This window comes from Lissotriton vulgaris, chromosome 5, assembly GCF_964263255.1.
Source record: "Lissotriton vulgaris chromosome 5, aLisVul1.2, whole genome shotgun sequence".
Taxonomy (NCBI): domain Eukaryota; kingdom Metazoa; phylum Chordata; class Amphibia; order Caudata; family Salamandridae; genus Lissotriton; species Lissotriton vulgaris.
The window spans coordinates 241,817,009-241,839,649 of NC_141693.1; the positions used below are offsets into that span (position 1 = coordinate 241,817,009).

General features: G+C 42.0%; 1 protein-coding gene across 2 annotated transcripts in view; it reads right to left on the bottom strand.

Moving 5' to 3' along the window:
* The window catches only part of RGS3 (regulator of G protein signaling 3), a 688,935-nt gene that overhangs the window by 396,634 nt on the left and 269,660 nt on the right, over positions 1-22,641 (bottom strand). For both annotated transcript variants that reach the window (XM_086921262.1, XM_086921263.1), the window contains one exon: positions 21,219-21,258. In XM_086921262.1, the coding sequence (XP_086777388.1) occupies positions 21,219-21,258 (40 nt within the window). The remainder of the gene's footprint in view (positions 1-21,218; positions 21,259-22,641) is intronic.

Below are 22,641 nucleotides of genomic sequence, written 5' to 3' on the forward strand. Positions count from 1 at the left end.
CCTAACTTTGTTACACGTCTTACTTTCACTCAAGGATGTGTGCATAGCATTACCATGTATGTGTCTCTCATCCTTTAAGCTGCGTAACCCAAGCGGTCAGCTTCGATCCTGTTCCCCCTCCATCCGCACATCAACGCTCAATAGACCTACTTGACAGCCATCAATAAAGCTTCCGTTTATCTTGTTTAGCCAATATGTATGTAGTATTTAAGTTCCAAACTATTCTTGGCTTGTGTTCTGTGTGGCTCTTGTGCATCAACCGGTAGACCTTTGAAACACTCCTTTTTTGTTTAGGTTCAGATGTCGAGATGACAAAAACAGGCTTTATAATGCTACACTGTGAAGTAGTAGAAAGGTACAAACCAGAAAGGTTACATTTTGATAAGTTTATGGTCCAAAAGCAGGAGCCCAAAAGTGATGCATCCACGCAGCTGCGTAGCCCAAGAGGTCAGCTACGATCCTGTCCCCCCTCCATCCGTACATCAACGCCCAATAGACCTACTTGACAGCCATCAATAAAGCTTCCGTTTATCTTGTCTAGCCAATATGTATGTAGTATTTAATTTCCAAACTATTCTTGGCTTGTGTTCTGTGTGGCTCTTGTGCATCAACCGGTAGACATTTGAAACACTCCTTTTTTTGTTTAGGTTCAGATGTCGAGATGACAAAAACAGGCTTTATAATGCTACACTGTGAAGTAGTAAAAAGGTACAAACCAGAACGGTTACTTTTTGATAAGTTTATTGTCCAAAAGCAGGAGCCCAAAAGTGATGCATCCACGTTCTATGACTTCCAGCCGCAACTGCCTGGCAGTAGTGTTTGGAACCCACAGAGTGGGTGGATGACCACTAGCCAAAAAGTTAAAGGTAAACATTTTCACAATATGTCTATTTAGGCAAGTAAAGAATTATAGGACTAACTACACATCATATTATTACATTTTCTTCTCCCTACCAAAGCACAATATACCTGGAGAAGAAGAAAAGTATTTGCATCTTACAAGCATGGAAACATTGCGAGAAATTGTGGTTATGGTGTTCATGTCATTTTGCGTTCTTCTCCTATCACTTGGACCTTGATCCAAAAGAACCTCTTGGGAATCATCTGCACATGTGAGTCAGTGGTAAAAGATAGAGGATTCTGATTCAATGTATCTGTGATTGAGGAAAGCTCCCATAACAGGAAGTCTTAACATTCCTGACCGTAGAATCCAAGTTTAAGACAAACCAATGTGACTTATCAAGTAATTCATCATGTTGGCAATTTTTGACTTGCATTATCTTTCTTGACTCGCATTAAATGTAGCATACTTCTGCTCTGTGTGGGGGGGGCTCTGTGTGGGTGTATGTGTGGAGGGCGCTGTGTGGTTGTGTGGGGGGGCGCTGTGTGTGTGTGTGGGGGGGCTCTCTGTGGGTGTTTGTGTGTGGCATTTGCGAGAGATTAAGCTATTGGCATTGTAAATGACAATGCCATTTATTTATGTTAAAAAAAACATAAATAAAAATAATGTCAAGAGCAATGCCAATAGCTCTAACTTTAACAAAGGCAAAACCATTGCATTGTAAATGCTTGTTGAAGTTGCTTTGTGGCAGAATTATTACCTTGTTTTGGGCGTTTAATATTTTGTGAACATAGTAAATGTTTTCACAATTATGGCGTGTGGTTACACAATAGTAACCTTGGATATAATGGTAGCAGCTGTCGTGTTATCTTCCTTCACTCTCAGTAATAAACTTTAGAGTCATGGTAACATCCAAACTTTAACACCGTGGTTGTGTGTGCTTTAACGTCCCAACTTTAACACCGTGTGTGTGTGCTTTCGCGAGGAAGCTTAAAAACGATACACACCGCAAGAAATGTACATGTTTAAAATAATTTTGCTGGTTAAATATTCCGTCTGGCCTACGATTTGGTGAGTATATATTGACGTTGACAAAGTGAGCAAGTGTAGAAACAAAGTGAAATCGAAGGGACATGCATGAGGGGACGCTGAATGCGGCAAGGTTATCCAGTGACCTTGACCACAAAAGAGGATCTCAATGCCAGTTTCTGGGACGTATACATCTTCTGTTATTCCCCCCCCCCTCCCCCCCTCCCTTCCGGCTTTGGCAGGTACAACAGGGTTGGGGTAATTGATGGGACTCGCCTGTCTGCAACTCAGCAGATAAAGGCTCATATTTAACATGAGTGAATGTGTGAGTGTAAGGATTGATGTGTAAGTGAAGGGGTGGGTGGATTGATGGATGAGTGAAAGTGTGAGTGGACTAATGGATGGACCGATGAACTAGGGAAGGGGTGGATGAGTGAGTGAAAAGATGGATGAATGAAAGTATATATGGATGGATGTTTCACTGAAAGGTGGATGACTTGATGAATGCAGGAATGGATGGATAAGTGGAAGGGTGGGTGCATGAGTGAAATGGAGAATGGATGAGTGAAAGGGAGGATGGGTGAGTGGTTGAAAGGGAGGATGGGTGAGTGGTTGAGAGGGAGAATGGGTGAGGGAAGGAGTGATGGAAGAGTGAAAGGAGCGATGGAAGAGTGAAAGGAGGCAGGGAAGAGTGAAAGAATGAATGGATGAGTGAAAGGGAGGGTGGAAGAATGGATAAAAAGGTGGAAGTATGATGAATGCAAAGGTGAATGGACGAACGGTTGAGTGAAAGGATGGATTATTAAAAGGATGAATGGAAGGGTGGATGGATGAGTGAGTGAAGGGATGGATGATGAATGAAAGGGAGGATGGATGAATGGAGTGAAGGGTCAATGGATGGGTGAGCGAAAGGATGGATCAGTGAAAGGGTGGATTAATGAGCGAAAGTGTGGATGGGTGAGGAAAAGGATGGATGGGTTTAACAGATAGGTTTTGAAATGGATGAATACGTTTGTATATGGATGGGCAGACGGATGGATGGAATGGTGAAGACTGAAATATGGATAAGAAATAAATGGATGACAGAACGTAAATGTGAAATGGTGAATATCAGTGGGTGCATGGAAGAATGAAAGGGTGAATGGATAGATGCTGGGATGGAAGAGACAAGAGAGCTCTTCTAGGGAGGGTCACAGTGACTTGCTTGGTTGCCATAAGGGCTTTGGTTCAAAGTGAGGGGTATTTTAATTTTCTGGCTACTCCGTTAGTATGGTTCCCTATTACGTCATATATCATTTCAAAGAAACAAAGTATGAAGGTGGAGCAGAGAAAGTGATAAGATTTTATTGCTTTTATTGTATGAAATATACAAATAAGCATATATCGAGAATGAGTCACTAGTTTTATTAGTATGTACTTCATACTCTTTGGCACTGGGTTTCTGTCCTCGGGCCACATTTTCCAAACTGAAAGCGGGCATCTGACATTCAATCTTTTGACTTTTGGGCAAACTTACAGCTTGCAAGCTTCTAAGGACCAGTATTAGGGCACAGATGCCATCTTGTAGCACCAGTTCACAAAAAACACAGAGTAGCACCCTATCATTTCCCAACTTCGGTCTCTAACCTAGATTCCTTCTGCAGTAGAATCAGAAATACTGTGTCAGACTTCATAACCCCTGAGCTTCCCTATCCACATGAAGCGTTGCCATCAAGCACTGGCAAAGCCAAAAGATCATCATTCCATGTGCTTGTGCATAACTCACCTTGTCACATGTTCAAATTAGTCTTTTTCTGCACTACCTAGCATCGTCAGTTAAGTCAAACACTGTTGCCTTAGAGCTCTGGCATGACACGTCCATAAAGTCTAACGTAACAATTTCATTGTTGCTTTTGGGGACTGTTGCGACGGTGTGCAGCTGTTTGGAGTGGAATACTCTCCCGGCTCTTAGGTCCCAAACAAAGTCGTGTTTCTCAACGAAAAAACAAAAAACGCTTTTCCCGCTGGATTTCCCTTAAGCCTGTTTCATAAGACTTGCCTTTCCAGGTATTCCTACTGTACAGAGCTCTGCCTTAAGTGTGTCAAGGACCAGCATCTCATGCCAGAGACCCAGAAATAGAGGAAGACCCCGTAATTGCAGGAAGACAAATGCCTAATATCTTGACTTGTCGATTCTCACTGAAAACTCGTGCAATAAGTATGCATTGGACAGTCAGGGATAGCCTCTTTCTCGTTAGTGCTGTAAGGAAAATTCTCTTCTTGATTATTTCAGCAATCCAGTGACCCCTTTTAAGAAATCCTCATTAAACTTTCCCAAAAATCAACTGTCATGTCAGTCCGAGTCTGCACTGAACTAGGTTCGTTTCCAGACATCCTACTAACATGTTTTCATAAACACTTTAGTTCACATGTTTTCAAACTAAAGATACGTGTCTGTGGCTTTGGTCATGGTTCAGGAACGCACAGCTTGCTCCTTGCGATCCAAGTCCCCATAAGTCACACTTCTATCTTAAAAAAATATCAAAGCTGAGTTTTGGAAAACTTTGTTTACTCATAGGGTGACTTCGGAACATTCTTTGGAAAACAGCAATTTATTTTCAGGGCTATTCAACCGACAATAGCTGAATATACTTAGTCAATGTCCTTAATATGATCAGCTACGTAGTGCAGGATGTCTTGACTTCCTTCTCCCATCTGTGTTTTTGCTTGCCCTTTCTTGCTAACCCATAGCTCTGGGGATTCCTCTATCGTCCAATTCCTATAACATTATCCTACTCGCTTTTTAGCTATATCTCTCACTTCTAGTCTCTCAACTCTGGTCTAGGTTCCCATTGATTTCACCCGTGTACTCCGTCCCTTGGCCTCTCCGTAATCTCTCAACCCTTACTGGAGAACAATATCCCCTTTTACCAACGTTTCTGCTACTGCTCCTCCATGAGGTCAGATTTAATGCATTTCTTTTTAGGGCCTTGCAGATTTCTTACTAGCTTCTTTCACAACAGTACAGAGCACTCCCTTTCTTTATTTTTACCACCAACTAACCTTCATTTCGGAGTGAGTAATTTCCCTTTTTGTTTAACCATCTTCTTTTATCATCTATGCTCTTCCTCACTGCCTTACAATCGTTATTTTAATAATGTGGCTTACTCAATGCTTTATGAGGCAATTCCTTCGTGTGTCTGGTATATCACGTTGGCTCTTTTGCTCACTCCCATTTAAATGAGTCTCCACTCCACAAAGCAGACGCCGCATGTGTTCGAATTAGCCTGATACACAGAGGTGGGCCACAGGCCTGTCAGTCATTGCCTCCAATAATCTAAGAAAAGGGCCATATCCTGGGAGGTGAAAAAGAACCTTGACTCTGGCACAGAGGACTTTCCTCCTCAAAAGAAGGGAGCATTTATGCCAGACATCTTCCGAAGCAGAGTACGGTGGCAATGTAGAAGGCCACAGACTTGGCACTGTCGGCAAGTCAAGGAGTGAACCTGTTGAGATTCATCTCAGAGAACTATCTGTGCATGCTTGATGATGTATGCAATCAATGGCAACTTCCACAAATTTGTGAGGTTCAATCCAAGGTCAGCCTTCGACATCCAGAGTAAAGAATAGTAGTCCTTAATGTTGCAAGCAGTTGTAACTTTTAGCATGAATAGCATAACAGCCATGTAATGGAGAATTCCGACGGCATCGTCACTCTGCAAGAGTCCCTATATATCACGTAAGGATTAATGGAGAGGGGAGAGAGATTTGGGGGACACCACAGGAGTCGAGATGGTCATAAATCTTGTGAACATGATCAAGACCAGCTAGCTTTTTTTTCTCCAGGTACGAATGCTGCATCACTGCAGATCTATGGCATTTAACAAGGTTAAATAGTAGATCGTGTCAAAGGTTCCAGAGAGACACGTACTGCGAGGAAGCAGATCTCATTATTTTAGACTAGAGACGCCACTGACTTTCTGAACGGCTGAAGTATCCCTACTGCACGGAAAAAAGAACCCAGGCTGATCATCTTGAGGGAGTATGTATGCTATTTATGATAGTGCCATGGATTGCAAGAGCCTTTCAAGTAATATTACCAAAGATAAGGTAATTTGTAAGGTCAACAGGACCCAGGTTGGACTTCTTTAGAAGGTGGAAAATGTGTCTTGTCGTGACGGTGTCAGAGAAGGAGACCTGGTCACGGGGCATCTGGAAGATGTTATGTAAAAGTTGTCAGGACTTCACCAAAGGTTCCCCTATTATAAAAGGCAGACAGTCTTACTAAGAGGTGCCCTTCAGAAACTGGCAGAGTGTTACCTGGTCATCAATAGAGAAGGGATTTAGGTGGTCTAAGTGAGTATGATTAGGGGTGGGACTGTTGTAGCGATGTAGGGTTGGGGTGCACTGTTGATGTGCTGCCAAATACAGTCAATCGCAGGTGTCTACTGCTTACACCGTTTCAGGTGACTTTGAGGGGCACCCTGCTTCTGAGGTGGAAAAATAAGAAAATTAACAATGAACTTTATGAATACAACCCATCCATATATACTCAGGCTGGCATTCCTGTCCATCGCTTCTTGATCACACTGTCACTGAAAACAGGGAAACCTTATGAAAAAAGGGTTGCCACGCCTTAATAGGTACAGGCCTGCCGTGACAGCTAGGCGCTTTGGGTCAGGGTGCATACATAAGGATGCAGTGTATTTGCATAAAACCGATATTTGCAAGAAACCAATGGTGGATAAAGAGGCGTTCATCCAGCTAAAAAGGGCAGTGCATGGAGGTAACCTGACGACTACGCCCCATAATGACGAGAAAGCCTTGAAAACAGCAAGAGTCATGAGGGCCCAGATAAAGAAGCAAATCCGGTCTCAGACGTCTGACCGGGTAGGAGCGGCCGTCACCCCAGAAGCCCAATGGGAGGAAGCAGGCACGCAACACCCATTGGACTCACCGGGCTTCAGGCCCCCCCCCGCACCCCCCGTCGTGTGTGGCAGCCCGGGATGAGACAGATCCCGGGCACACACAGAGCCGCACCCGAACGTTTCACAGGTCTTTAAAAGACCATTTGAGTGTTAATCAGGCCTTGCAGTTGTTTCACCCCTTGTTGGAGGCCCTGCAGCTCCACTCTGCCAACTGATTAAAGGTTCTGCCCCCCCCCCCCCGAAAAATTTTCTTACACCCCCCCCCCGAAATTGGGCTCTAGTTGCGCCTCTGGGAGGAAGTGCCTCACTCAACACATGCAATAAATACAACCCTACTGAATGAACTAGCTGATGTGCTTCCAGTTTTCTCTCAGCATATTATGTCGGTAAAATTCGTTCTAAATACTGCAAACCTAACAAATGTTTGCAGCTGCCACTATTCTTGCTATAGTAACTGAAAGACTGTACCAAGAAACCTCACAAGACAAACTACTGTCAGCAAATTTATTTCTGTACAAAGTAGGGAACAGCATGAGCTAATGACGTCTCAAGAATTGGGAAAAAATGGCAACGAATGTTACGGTTGCCATTTTTCAGAGTTAGCTTCAAATTCCAATACCGTATTCCCAAAACTGAACAAAAGCTAACGTGAGAAAGAAGGAAGGCCTTTAAGGATGCGCCATTGTTCGCCAGCCTGCAGATCTGAGCGCGCGGTAGGACGCATCCTTCCCTGCCGCGTGCTATTATTGGACCAATAACAATTAAACGGTGTCCCTGAAGGAATTATTCTAATACTATTCCGTCAATTCAAAATCTTGCCACACACGTGGTCAACAACTGAAAGTAGAGCAAGGAAAAAAGAACAGATTTAAACTGTTTTTTATTACTCAAAATTCTCACTTTTTTTGTTCTTTCTCTTTTATACACAAAATCTAAAATATGGCAACAAAAATACTACTATGCAGATGACAGAAGTTCTCAGTAGTATCAGGCAACTTTTGCTATACACACGAAAAACCACATATCATGTCGAAACCAGTATTTTACAAAATACAATTATTTGATATTCAAATTAATGTGACAACAGTAAGCAAAACGTTGCCAGGCGTCGACGTTTCGGTCCTTAATTGGTTGAAATAATCCACCGGACCATCTTCAGGACTATGCGCTGCACATATTAATCTAAAAACCAAATGTACAAGGCAGTATCAGAACCTTGCCCTTAAAGCATCATCCACCCAGTCCAACAAAAAATGTGACTGAACCTGTGACACATGCTTGAGGTGTGATACATGAAAAGACACCCAACACCAATATAAATGTGCCAACACCTAAAAGCTAACTCAATAGACAACATTACATACACAAAACGGGGGGGCTTACCCAAGACCTCCAGCCGGAAGTCAAAAATGATCGAAAGGTTATACACTGTATCAACCTCCTGTCTGAACAGAAAAATCAACATAAGTATCACGAGCTAATCTCCCTTACAAAGAACATCATACAGCGACATGTCACTACACCTACCCAACAATGTGGATGTTTACTCCCAAAATGCAGAATCCGTCTCCAAAAATTCATATACCAGTGAAGGATTTTGGCTTTTATCCGAGTCACTCGCAACACCTACGAATTACAAAAGGAAACCCAAAAGTGTCATAACTATGACCCGCATAGCATGGAAAACAGCAGAAGTATAAGCAAGCTGAGTAAAATAACCTCCCACGCTGGCGGTAAACTTACTTAATGGCGGTGGTGAGGGGGCCGTCATCTGCATAGTAGTATTTTTGTTGCCATATTTTAGATTTTGTGTATAAAAGAGAAAGAACAAAAAAAGTGAGAATTTTGAGTAATAAAAAACAGTTTAAATCTGTTCTTTTTTCCTTGCTCTACTTTCAGTTGTTGACCACGTGTGTGGCAAGATTTTGAATTGACGGAATAGTATTAGAATAATTCCTTCAGGGACACCGTTTAATTGTTATTGATAAATACCCAGTCCCTGTGGGAATATTGGGTGGCTCTATTGTATTTAACATTATTGGACCAAGCCCGGCATGCGCAGAACAATGTTATCCGCGCGCACAGACAGCACTCTTTTCTTTAAGCTCCCACATAACTCAAGGCAAGCTAGAAAGGCCCCTCGGTTTCATTTAGGGCTGTGCGCTGCCTGCATGAACTTGGCAACATGCATACGATGAAGATAAATTATGCAAACGTGAGGTAAGAAACTTGTCGCCACAAAAGCAGAACTGCATCCAGAGACGTTTTAAGGGATGGGCAAAGTGGGTTCTGGTCCACGGCCCCAGCCTTTAAGGGGGCCTCCGACTTTAAGGGGAGCCCCCTGATAGAGCCAGTTCCGTTCTGCAGAGAGTCTGTCCACGATGACCTTAAATAATTCTTAAACACATGGTTTCAAATACCGTTTTCCTTTCATTTATTGCTAATGTGGGTGATGCGTGACTATTACAGACGTGTTTGTTTCATGCAACATCAATAGATAAGTTTCTATTAGATTAAATAAAGAACTTCGCATATTCCTATGTCACAGCGATATTTGAGTAATATTAGTGAGCTGCAGCTGGGTTACAATATTAAAAATGCATGTCACTATCCCTAAATATTAGATGTAAATACATTTAGAATTTGGAGCGAGTGTACATGTGCATAGTCAGTTACCTGGCCAAAGCGGGCATGATTGAGCTGAAACTGGATCATAAGTGCAAAGCTGTTCCAAACCGGGGCCCCCAAGATACGCTTGGCTCAGGGGCCCCCAAATCACTAAGATGTCCCTGACCGCATCATCTAACTTCAAGAAATACTAACCTCCTCACCAAAAATGGAGTATTAGATGCTGGCTCTGGTCTGACATTGTGGGTCTCAAATCACATTCTCGATTGATATAATAGAGATATACAGATGAAAACATTTATCTTCAAAATGGTTTAAGATGGGTGTTTTAGTTAAAAAAATATCATTTAAGTTTGGGGAGAACAATATGAAACTCAAACTTCGTCATTTATTACAATTTTTAATTAGACGGAAACTCTCGTGCCAAAATTGTCTAGGGGCAGAATTAATAAGTCCCCCCCCTCCACCATGTTGAAGAAATGACAAAAGAATTGCTAAATTTTAAGTTAAGATCAAGTCAAAGTTCTAAAATTAAACGAAAAAGTTTGAAAAGCATTTTAGTTCAAACTCGTAATTACCTTGTTTTGAAGTTCAGAATTTCAAATGAACAAGTTACTTTCTTTTGGTAACTCTCTCAGGTGGATAGTCTTTTGAATTACAGATTTCCCATCATGTGAATACCCCCAGACGCCAGATCCGGAGATTTTTTTCTCAAATCAATTCTTTTGTGCACCATGTCCCTCTGCTTCGGGTCCGTCCCGCCCCAGACGTGCGTTGGGGACACAATATAACCTGCATGCGTTAACGTCAGTTTCTTTCTGATATCGCTCTATGCCGTCAGATGCAGAGCCTTCAATAATTAGTCGTGCCAGTGTGTTAATGTAGACCCAGGGAATACATTCCAAAGAACATAAATGCGAGGACGGGCTGGTGAGGAAACTGCAGTTAGAGTATCTACCGGAAAGAGTTACCAAAAGTAAGTAGCTTGATTGTTTCTTGTCATTTCCATAGGCAAACCCTTATACAAAGGACAATCCATTGGGAAATAATTCGCCAAATCAGAGGACAGGTACTCATGGCTAGAAGTTCTAGGTAGCACACTCACTTGACCAAGTCGGGAGCCACAAAGGTGTCTCGGTTCCGGTTGTTCTTATCTTCTTCAGAACTTTGTGCAGGAGAGGTAGAAGCCACACAGGAGTCGCGTACTCCAGTCCAACCGAAAGAATCTCCAACCGAGGACTGTCTTGGGAAGTCCAAGTGCAAACGTTTGGACACAGCACATTTTCAGCAGCGGTATAAAGGTTAAGCCAATGTTCTCCCCATTATTGGAAGACACCACATGCCACCTGTGTGTAGGCACCATTCGTGACCCGCTAGGCAACAATGGCTGAGTTTGTCTGCCCTGGAATTTGAAGACCCTACCAGATGTACAATGAGGGCAATGTCCTGACGATGTAATTAGTTCAGGAAGTGGAGCCTCTTGGCACAGGACCCATGACAACACTGAACCTTTCTTGTTGCAGTACCACATGGCAGTGGTGTTGTCAGTGAGAATTGTTCCCCTTTAATGTTCAGGAGGAAGGTTTTAGTACCAGGCAAATCACCCGCAACTCCAAAAGGTTAATTTGGAAATGAGTTTCTGACAGTGACCAGAGTCCTCTGATCTCCATCTCTTCCAAATGGCCTATGAAACCCAAAACAATACATCAGTCCCAACAGCTAGCTCTGGGTACGGTAGGGAGAGGGGTCTGCTCTTGATCCAATATCAGTCTGTTGCAGTATCCTCCGATACCTGGAGGAAATCTTGTCCAAGAGAGCCTGGACTTTCTTAACCTCTTAGCTGCGTCGAACGTTCAGCACGCAGTGCTGAACGTTCGAATACCGAGCACTGGCCCGTCGGCCAACGGTCGTGCGCAGCACTGGCAAGGTAGTGCTCGCGACGACCGTTGGCTGATGGCAGCGCTTAAGGGGTTAAGAAGAATGGACAGTGGTCCTCCAAAAGGTGTTCTGTGTAGGTGTTATGTTTGAAGGGGAGGATAGGAAAGGTAGGGCATAACCATCCTTGACAATTTGAAACATCCATCTGTCCGTAGTGATGTTTTGCAACACAGGGAGGTAACCGCTCATCCGGCCTCAAACTGGGTGACTGTTCACTGATCAGGGTAAACTAAAGGGTTCTTGCTGTGGCGAAGTGCTGTGGCTTTGGGTAGATTGTTACCCTGGGGACCTCAAAGATGTGGGCGGGATACCCGATCTCTACCTGAAAAGGCGTGGGAGGTATGTTGCTGCAGAGGCAGGTTCTGGTGTTGCCTCCTCTGAAGCCTCGAAAGGGCGATCTTGTTGAGAAATTTCCCTGCAGACGGTGCGAGGCAAAGAGATCGCACTGTTTCCTTGCTTTCTTTAAAGCAATCTACTGTTGAGTCTGTCTTGGCTCTGAAGAGGCGGATGTCGTCAAATTGCATGCCCATTAGCGGTGCAATGATATCATTGAGAAGATCATAAGCATGCACCATGCTAGTGCCAACTGCCCTGCTCAGTCATTCCAGGCTCGATAGTATAAGGTTTTGGTCATCCTGAATTATTTGTCAGAGGTTGGAGTGAAGGTCAACAAGGACTGCGGGCAGCATATTGCCCAACATGTCCCACAACAACTAACGCCCAAGGAGACAACTCATATTTATGAACCTGAGGACAAGGCTGGCAGAGTAGAATATGAACCTCCAGAATGCATCCAGGTGTTTTGACTTTGTCGGACTGGGTGATCAGAAACACATTTGGGTCAAGTCTACTTGTGGAGGCTTGAACGGCTAGGCTCTCTGGTGTTAGGTGTTAACAGGAGGGCAAGATCCTGGCTTTGCCCAGATGCTCAAAAGTGTGTCTGTTCGGGCCTCCTCACATTATAGGAGTGGTTCAGAAGAGGCCTGCCCTGGCTGCAGAACCTCCGTAAGTATGTTTGTTTTCACCAGTACCAAGACTAGCTGGAAATCAAGAATCCTGCCACACTTCTGAAAACCACTGTGAATAAAGAAGATTCCTCCATCGAGGGACCAGAACACAAGTTGAAGCACTTACCTCTTGGAATTCCACAAAAAGATTTTCCTCATCACACATTTATGATTCAGCACCACAGTCATTGTCATTGTGTGGCTCATGGCATGAAAATCTCTGTGGTAGAGGAGACATGCCAGATTAAGAATGAGGTTGTAGAGGAGGTCAAGGTGGGTGGGACTTCGATCAAGGTTGCGGCAGATTCATTTCAGAATCCAAAAGGATTATGGGCTCTTCCTCCGGTATCAATGTCAATATCAGGAGAAAGAAAGTGTTTTTCGGCACTGTGTGAGGGGACAGTATAGTCATCGGCCCTGTAATTGAGGCAGACCTCGGAACAGGGTCTAGAGGACCAGTCAGCTTCATGGACAGATCAGCTAGTGGTAACTCAACCAGAGCTCTACTCAGGGACTGAGATCTGAAGGAACCCTATGTCTGTACAACTTCTCTTGACGAAAGTGGAGGGAAGAAGGGGATCCATGTTTGTACTTCTTGCGTTTTTTTCTTCCTTGACTTAAATAAGGATTTGGAGTGGGATGACAACCTCTTTCGGGAACAGCATGAAGGCAGAGAACTTATTTGCGCCCAGACTTTAACTGAGATCTGGCCATTCAAGCGTCCCTGCAGTGCTTGGCAACATACGATTTGATCTTGCGAACCCTAAATGGTCTTCAGATTAATCTGAGCGTGATCGCCACACAATTTCATGCGAGGTGCTCAGGCACCAGAAACAGACTTTGTGAGGGTCCAACACTGACATCTGTTCACAGCAATCCTTGCAAGATTTAAAACCTGTCGTTTTAGGTAGAGACATGTCACTTGCATACTGGAAACATCCAACCTCCATTCTTTGCCCCTTCACTCTACTCTACTCTGCTCCCCCCTTTACACCCCATGCTACTCTAGAACACTCCACTCTATGCCACACCATTTTACATAACTCTACGCCACTCCACTCCCCTCCCCTCTCCGACACTCTATGCCACTTATCTCTACATCAATCTACTCCACACTATACCACAACACTCTGCTCCACACTACGACAATCTACTACACTCTACATCACAACACACTACATCACCCTATGCCATTCCACTCTATTACACTCCACTCGATTATATTATATGTCACAGCACTCAATGACACTCCACTCCACTCCACTCCACTCCACTCCACTCCACTCCACTCCACTCCACTCCACTCCACTCCACTCCACTCCACTCCACTCCACTCCACGATCCTGCTAATCAGGAATCCCAGCGCTCCAGCCTCAAACAATCCAAGTCTTCCTGTTCTCTCTACTATTGGCGGGAGACCTATGCATTCTGTTCCCAGACTGTATTCTGGGTGTCAGGGAGTTCGTCGCTGCCACTCTGTTTCCATAGCTTGGTAAACTATTCTACCGATTCCCAAAAGACATTGCATCTTACTGTTTTTAAAGTATATTTTGATTATTTGTACCTCTCTTAGCACATAAATGGACTATAATGAGGCACAAATTGAAGGTCATGAATACATTAAAAGCTGTCTACAGAGAACAAGGATACAATATGAGGGATGAACCAGAATCTGAGGAAAGTGACTTGTCTGCTCTCCTCATCAAAGCCTTCTCCCACTCACCCCTTTGCATCCTATGCCCATCTGGTAAGCCCCTAAAATCTGGGAAAATATTTTTTTCATATGCAAGCCACATCTGCTGAAGATACCATTAAAGTTTTTTCAAAGGGTGCCGGGTAATGTGGAGAAGAGGCACAGGGAGCACAGAAGTAGGCATAGGGAGAGAAGCAGAGTACTATGCTTTCTAAGATTGGAAAATTGATAAATACTCTAAAAGAAACAAAGCTTCTTTGCCCTACAACATAAGCTGCATCTAAGGAATTCAAATCTTGAACCCCTGTTGCTCGAACAGAGTTCTCCAATAGCGGTCGCGAAGGACCGGATCCATGGCAGACTTTTTAAGACAACTAGATTTATCTAAATATGGAAATCCTAAAAATCTGGCACGAATCTGGCCCTCCATGACCGACATTGGAGAACCCTGTTCTAACATCAGACACTCAGGGTAAAGTGCAGAGCCTTGCGTAGTGATGCATTTGCTTTCTTATTTTAACATGTGCTTGTTGCCTTGGACCACGGGATCCACAGTGCATTGTATGTGTTCCCAACTAATGATCAAAGTGTTTTGGGTGGGACTATGTTTTGATCCTCAGCTGGATTGGTTGGAATTATACTAATAAGTTTGGTTCAATCAAAAATGCCTAATGAAAATATCAAGCAGGAAAAGCAATTACCATCCACCTACAGGAAAACGTCAGCAGCCCCTGAAACTATAATATGAGAGGAACCAGGTTCAAGGTCAGCAGTTTATATGGGCAGCATGTGCTGTCACCTACAATCAAAAAACAAACAAAAACAGACACTGCACGCCTTCTCTTTGAAGATCGCACAGGGACATTCCCCTGAAAGAAGCAACAAGAAGAGAAGGATACAATCTCAACAGAGAGCTGTGCCGTGGAGCGAAAAGTTCTCTATGGTAACCTGGACCCCATACGACTGTAGCAGTCTCACTTGATAATCCCTTAATCTTCTGCTCCCCTTGATCTCCTTTCAATGTGCACTGATAGAAGGTTTGTGGCCATAAGCCCTCAGTGCTCTAAGAGCAATGGGCAAGGAAGTAAGCATCAGCAGGTAGCGGGATGATGTGTCCCTTCTAGCATTTGGAACATAAAGAGCAAATTAGGACAAGGGCACTGAGGGACTGGTATGGATGCTTCATAAAAGATCGAAGTACCATGCTCCTTAACCATCAATAAAAGGTTGTGTACTGTACAATACAATTTAAATAACGTTCCATATCCTTTACAAGGTCATGTAGCAGTACCATTTACGCAGGGTTCCTGTATGAGATATTGGTTAACAGTCTTCTAAGGCAAGATGAATAGGTATGACATAGAAGTAGACACTCACATCCCTAAAACCCCACTCGTCCACTAACCCCACTTTGGAAAAGATACTGCAGAGCACAAAGTGGTTGGGCACATCATATCTGTGTGCCTAAGGGTAAAAGCACAGTTGCAATAAGGGTCCATAACTGATATTTATAAGCCTTTCTACTAGGCAAAAAGGGGCAAAGATGATGGCGAAAGCTGATGGAAATGCCCTCTTTTTAGGCAAGACAGGAGAGGGGGAAGTGTCAGCACTCTGAGGGCAGAGAAGTTGACAAAACCTAAATTCAGCAAACAAATTCTGGAAACCACCCACTGACAAGCAAACTAGAACAAATGCTGCTATCTAGGGTTAGGCAGACAGAAATGCAGCAATCGATCACCAACGCGACAGACAAGGTGTCGCCATATCCTTGGGACAGAGGCTTCAGGTTGCCTCCATGAGTGTAGAGAGAGAGAGTTATAACTGAAACCATGGTCTACCTTTCCTGGGATAATGGTACACCTGTTCCCCCTCACCCAAGCCAACCACTGAACAAACTACCCTGTAGTTCTTTTACTGCACAGTTGCCTCTAACAATCACAGCATTACAATATTCGGTACATGCTTCCTATCTTGCACAGAGCAACCTATCATTTAGTTGTCAAGAGTTGTTAGTGTGGCTCAGTACTCCAGGTCACTGGTAGCCTGGAATTCCAGTACCAGTAAACATTTATCATAAGGTTTTCAATGTGCTCATTAATTTGAAATAAGAACTCCCACAATGCAATTCATAAAGGCTGTACCTATTTCTTCTAAAAACCCAAAATATATTTTACAGTGTCCCGTCATTTCATTCCATTCTTTCTGCAAAATATTTACATGAAAATCCTTTCATTGAAAAATAACCAAATCACAGAAAACAGAAATAAGGTTCAGATTAAGAATGGAGTCGATATTGGGGTCTACATTCTAAATATCAAATGCATCTATTAGCCCAAACAGTTCACTGCTGATATAGTCACTCTCTTGAAACAGGTTTGCACGACTGGTGATCAGCATTTTTTGTTTGTTAAAGATCAACACTTCTGTTCCAAGTACGTGAACATAGTCTCCTTTCTTCAGACAAAAAAAGATTGTCATCAGTTGAGACCAGTTACTTTCTCCCGTGACTAAGTGGGGTGATTGTTGCCTAAAAGGTATGTTTACATTCGACAAGCAGAAAATCCCACATAGTAGTTGGGAAATTCATCATTGATCATCACACTAATTAGACCATTATTTAGACAACTTCAAGCACACATTTTGTGCGGATATTGGCAATGTCCCTCTATTACTTCATCACATTCCAATTTCATAGAATTTCTTAAAACAAACGTCAATTAAAATACCCTATGGAAACCCGCAAGTTTCACCAAGACTAAAACCTCCAACAGAGCATTTTCGTGAGCGGCGCCAAGAATCTGGAACTCACTTCCACCTTTCATATGAAAAATTACTTTAACGTTCCTCTTCAAAAAGGAAGCAAAATCATTCCTGATGAGCAAACTCCTACCGTAATTTTTTCACAAATCCCAAGACTGATGCAAACTCTAATGCTAAGAGTAGTCCTTTTCAATCACGATCTGACTCCCTATAACAGAGCTGTTCCATTGTCTACATCTGTACCGCGAACTATATTATGTCTCTGTTGTTACTTATGTTATGTTGTATTGTTCGATGATATTGGATACAAATGCTTCTTGTTTAACCTGCTCACTTTGTGAAGCGCCCTGTTACCCTATCTTGGGTTTGGTTCAAGCTATAGAAAACTCTAAAAATAAAATAATAATATAAATAAAATAAACCACTCGAAATTAACAAATACACCTTGCATGATACACAGGTATTTAAAGAGAACTTAAATACAGCAGTTTTCAAAAGGAAGAGGGCCTCCTGAAGCAGCAGCTGTCCCAAACGCAGATCAGTCAGTCAACAACAACTTAAAACCGATTAGCCACTCTTCAAGACCACTAAAAATATATACTATAGGAAAAAGGATTGTCGCAATCCTTCAAATCAAAATACATAAAACACAGTATGTAGCCAATCCAAAACATAAAACACACAACTAATATTGGCTTATGGGAAACAATATGTTGTAAGTATGCAATCATGCCCATGACAATTTCCAATAGTGTTACACCACTAAACCGCTCTAAAAATTTAAAACCAGGTACAAAATAATTATTTTGTTGCTACATGTATAGAAACTAGACCACAAGCTAGCCTCTCGGTCTCCCACATTAAAGTGGTTATTTGCCATCCACTCACATACTAAACTTCACTTTACATTCCATGCATTCCATGCATCACCATCATGAGCAGAAAAACAGTACTAAACATGAACAATACAACACACTAGCCTCCTAGTAGACCAACCACTGATCAAAGACACAACATCACTCTTTACAGAAAAATATCCAAGAGAATCATCGATGCCACCATAGAGTGGAGGTGTTATTTAAGAGGAAGACGCAGGGAAACCATGATACTCTGGATAACCCACAGACAGACAGACCCCCGAGCACTGCCATAAAATCTGTACACTCCTGAACCAAATTTGAAAGTTAACAGTAGGGAACAAACTTCATCCAAACTTCACCTCGAAAGTAAATTATGTTCAACTTCTGAGTGATACAATAGCAGGGAAGACCATGGCCGTTGGAAAGGGATGTTTGTACTGGTGACTGAAATTTGATCTCTCTTAAAGATGGCTGAGTATGCCCTTTTAATAAAGGTACTCCTTGGGGTGTGAGTGTTGCACTTATTTTAAGAGAACTTGTTGTCACTACTATAAAGGACGAAAGGCATCCATGACACAAGCAGGCACTTGCACAGTCTTCTCTAATTTGTTTTAGTCTCTATCTTCAACTAAATAAATGACTGCCATCTCATACACTACCATTTTTTTCCGCAAAACATCATGTCAATCAGGGGCAGAGAGACACGTAGCAAACAAAGACAAACAGAAGGATGGGGTCTGAAAAATATGAACAGATGTAGTCTTTCAAAGACAGTCACCTAACATACAGGTTAAATAATCAGTGTGACTGCAAGATCTGCCCTAATGACATGAGACATTTAAGTCTATGTGGGAATAAAAACAGAGAATCAAACCAAACACACACCACTAACGTTTTTACCATCATATTTCATATTTATAGATCACTCATGAGGTACCAATACTGATTTATTTCATGCTAATTGTTATGGGGCTCTTACCTTTAAAATCTACAGTTTTACATTTGCCTACTTGTATTATGGTACATCCATGATCGCCCACATATGAAAACGTACACAGCATTATAAATTCAGAAATGTGTCCTTACAAAAACCTGTGTCTGCTATTTGCTGGTAGATTTTACAAAACTTGCCGTTCACGTGGTATGAATGCCCTACATAATTCTTGATAAAATTAATGTAAAAGACCTTGAGTTCATATAAACAATGCACACATCACAAACTACTTTCAAATTCACATTTACTTAAACAGCTTCATATTTTCTGTACTGTTTGCTACATATTTGACAAAAGCAAATTCAACAGTAGGGAGTTTCAGCAAAATTAATAATTCAAATGCTCATTTTACAGTTCAAATCCCTAAGGCACACAATATGTTACAATAAACGTTCTCTGGTGGTAAGGAAGTGGTTACATTAACAACATATACGGAAGAGGATCTTTTTAGCCATGTAGAAGATGCACTCACCACTTTTGTCATTTCCCCACATCCTCTAGGAAATTCTCAGAGGAGGCTTTATCACAGTTTTGATAAATTGCTCCTAAGATCTGGATTAGGTACGAACCATACATATTCACTAAACGCAAGCTTTGCTCGGATATCTAAGCAAAGAATTGTAGCTCTAACCCTCAAGGTAGAGAAATCGCTGCTCATTGACTGCAACCTCATTATATTTTTGTTTCAGCTGTATAAATTGGATGGAATGGACAGAATATTGCAGGATCTATTTTGCAATTTTCAAGTAGCCTATCTAAAGCATTGCCAGGAGGAGAAAAGTCCAATTTTTAGTTCTAGGAAACAGAGAACTACAATTGCAACACGTGGCTCACTGGCACAAAATCCTAACTATGTTGAAACCCTAGGAAAATTGCCCATGTACTTGAAAGTCAACAGGGCAAGCTCTATTCTGATGGCTTTGGTTCTTCAAGGCATTGGTTGATATAAAACATGCTTCATTCACTTCCCCATCATGTTTGATATCTCAGTGTTAACACAGTTCTCGATATGCATACAAGAATTAATGAATGGCATTATCATGCCTTAATACACACAAATTAAAAGTACAATTGCCAAACTGCCTTTGAGGTGATTAATCACAGCCAATGCTCCATTGATAGTCATCAACTTAGTTTAAACAATTACTCATTGCACACTCCTAATAATGTTTGTTCGGATACTGTTTGCATTCATCCCCTAGCACAAGATGCAATATTTCTTTTCACTCCAAAACACTATCAGTGTCCAACTGTTATTAATCTTCAGCATGCTTTGGATACAATAATCTGCTAACTTATGAAAGAAGACTTGGCTCGTTGTTCATAATGCATTGGGGAGGACTGACCGAAAGAAGGAAAACACAGTTGTGATTAAAACAACACCTGTTTCAGAACACCCAATATCTCCAATGTTATCATGCAATGCCTAGCTTGGTTTAGGTACAGCTGCCCAGATGGAACTTTTGGATTAAGTACATCAAATAGGCTACAATCCTCATGATTTCAACTTGGTCCACAGACAGAGAGATCAACAGTATAGAAGGCTACATATATGTCGACAAAACAAACCTAGTGGAAACCCCAGGCCTGAATTTGGAATTTCATGCAGGCTATCAAAGGATAAGTATGTGGTGCACACTGCCCATTCCGGAGGCACAGAGCGCCTGTTCTCAAGTGATAAGTGATTTCTCCATTGCCCAAGCCTCCAGTGGGTAAGTAGAATACAAGCACATATGTTTGCCACCATACTCAGCAGTGAGATTAACTTAAACAAGGAAGGGTTCTCTTCCCTTTTTTATTTTTTACAACGATTTGACAAGTGTATCCTACAAACATTTGACGAAGGAACATGTACTCGCAGTATATAATACAAGCAAAGCTTTTTAAAAAGCTCCCCATTTTGAGGACATTTTTTTATTATGTATTATGGCCCTAATATGTTTAAGGCTCTGTGTGAACCTACTTAAAATGTGTGAAAAATATAGTTCTCCCATTAGGGACCCTTTATAAATTTAATTTAATGGTAATTATAAAGGGCCCAGTGACACATAGAAAGAAGAAAGATGAGCGTCCCAGTAGGTCTCTGACATGCATAGATTAGGTGACAAATGGACTTCACAAGTACCAGTGATTACTAGTAGTCAACATTTTTTAAGTCCTGGGCTAAATCAGAATCTTCTGTTTCTATCCATGTCTTTACGACATAATGAAAGAGAACTGCTAAAGTAAACCAACATCCTCCTTAGCGCAGATCAATACATAAAGACAGGGACACTATGCTGCACGAGTACCTTGTGGGTTCCTCTATGGAACCCTAACCCCATTGAAGAATTTATCAGTACCCATGCTTTAGTAAAGCCAGGGCACCACAGAGCTGCATTAGCTCATTTGGGCATTTTTTACCACCATGCACGCTGTCTGAAGGTCCAAATGTGTGGTACGCAAACCACTTAGACTTCAGCCAGCACAGGCAAGATTAGGAATTTTTGCTTAAAGGAATTGGCAACACTAAGTATAAAATGTAAAACAGTGTTAAAAAAACATCAAAGTCAGTCTCTTACCAACTGTTGGCTTGTTCTCTTCATAAACTGGCCTCAATAGCTGAAAGAAAAGAACACAAATATTGCATACTGAATCTCTCCACCAAGCACAATACATTGCACACTATAAAACAAGCAGCCCTTGTGTGTGCCATGACATACTCGAGGAACATCCAGACAGCCACACCCAAGCTGTAGTGCATTTTATAGTCTATTATGAGAGACATTCAGTTGCTCAGAAACTTGTTAATCCGACCAGCACCGAGAACTCTTCAGTTACACTAGCACAAGAATCAGATTTAAATAGGAAAGTGGTGCGTTCATGTTCCTAGAGCAATGTTTACTCATTTTGTTCACATTCACACAATTAAACTGTCCCTAAAAGTGCTACCCTGGCTTCAGGACCCCCCCACTACAATGGAATTTAATCTCATTCAAGAACCCCAGATTAGTTTAAATGAATATCTACAGATGGGCACAGTTTTTATTTAATGCAGTACTTTAGATGAAATCACCATCTTTCATAAAGTGAATCTGGATGATATGCGAATTAGTATGATGTGAAGTGGTCACAAGACCACAATCGTCCATCAAACGACATGTCATTCGAGGTAATGCAGGGTTTTGGGTAAAAGTCGTTAGCAGCGAGGGAAAGAGCAACTTTGAGCAGCGCGTAACCAGTTCATTTCACTCGCACACAGCATGAATTTGGTCATGCAACTTTACTTGTTTATTTCTTACTATCTTCACTGATTTTACCAGAATAATACAACCATCTTAAGGATGCTTACATTGTAATACAATGTGATATTATTCACCAATTATATTGTCTAATTGTTTTCAAGTCCCCAAAATTGCACAGAGATTTATACCAAAAAAACATTCAAAAAGCTATGACGAGTCATTTCCATAATGATAAAATGTGCCAGTGGTATCTTAAGCAGTGCATACAACCATAATACATATTTCTAAATTCGTATTGTATTCTTGTTTATGTACAGTTGGAAGGGAAGGCGTTAAACAGAGAAAGAGTTCCAGTTTCTATTTAGCAACAATGACTGGAAATAGATCTGGCTTATTAAGAAATGATTACTTACCTGTATGAATAGTTTGGAGGCATAAAGAATTGTCTGGATTCACATGCTATGCATTATTCCACCATATAGGGGTTGTGTCTCGATTTGTCTATTCGAAGTCTTTTTTATCTTCTGTTGGGCGTCGCTGTTGGCCATTTAATGTCATGTCCAACCTCACATGAAATCAGATGCACACCCCTGAAAGCCCCTCTGCATGATCACCAACGTCAGGTTTTTTTCCCCACTTGGGTTGTTTTTATATCCTGTACATAGCTCCTCCATTTCTCCATTGCAATGGACGCGCTGATTAACAGGTACCAGCCTCGAGCTCCTGACATTAAGCAAGCACTCCTCTCCAGATTAACAGG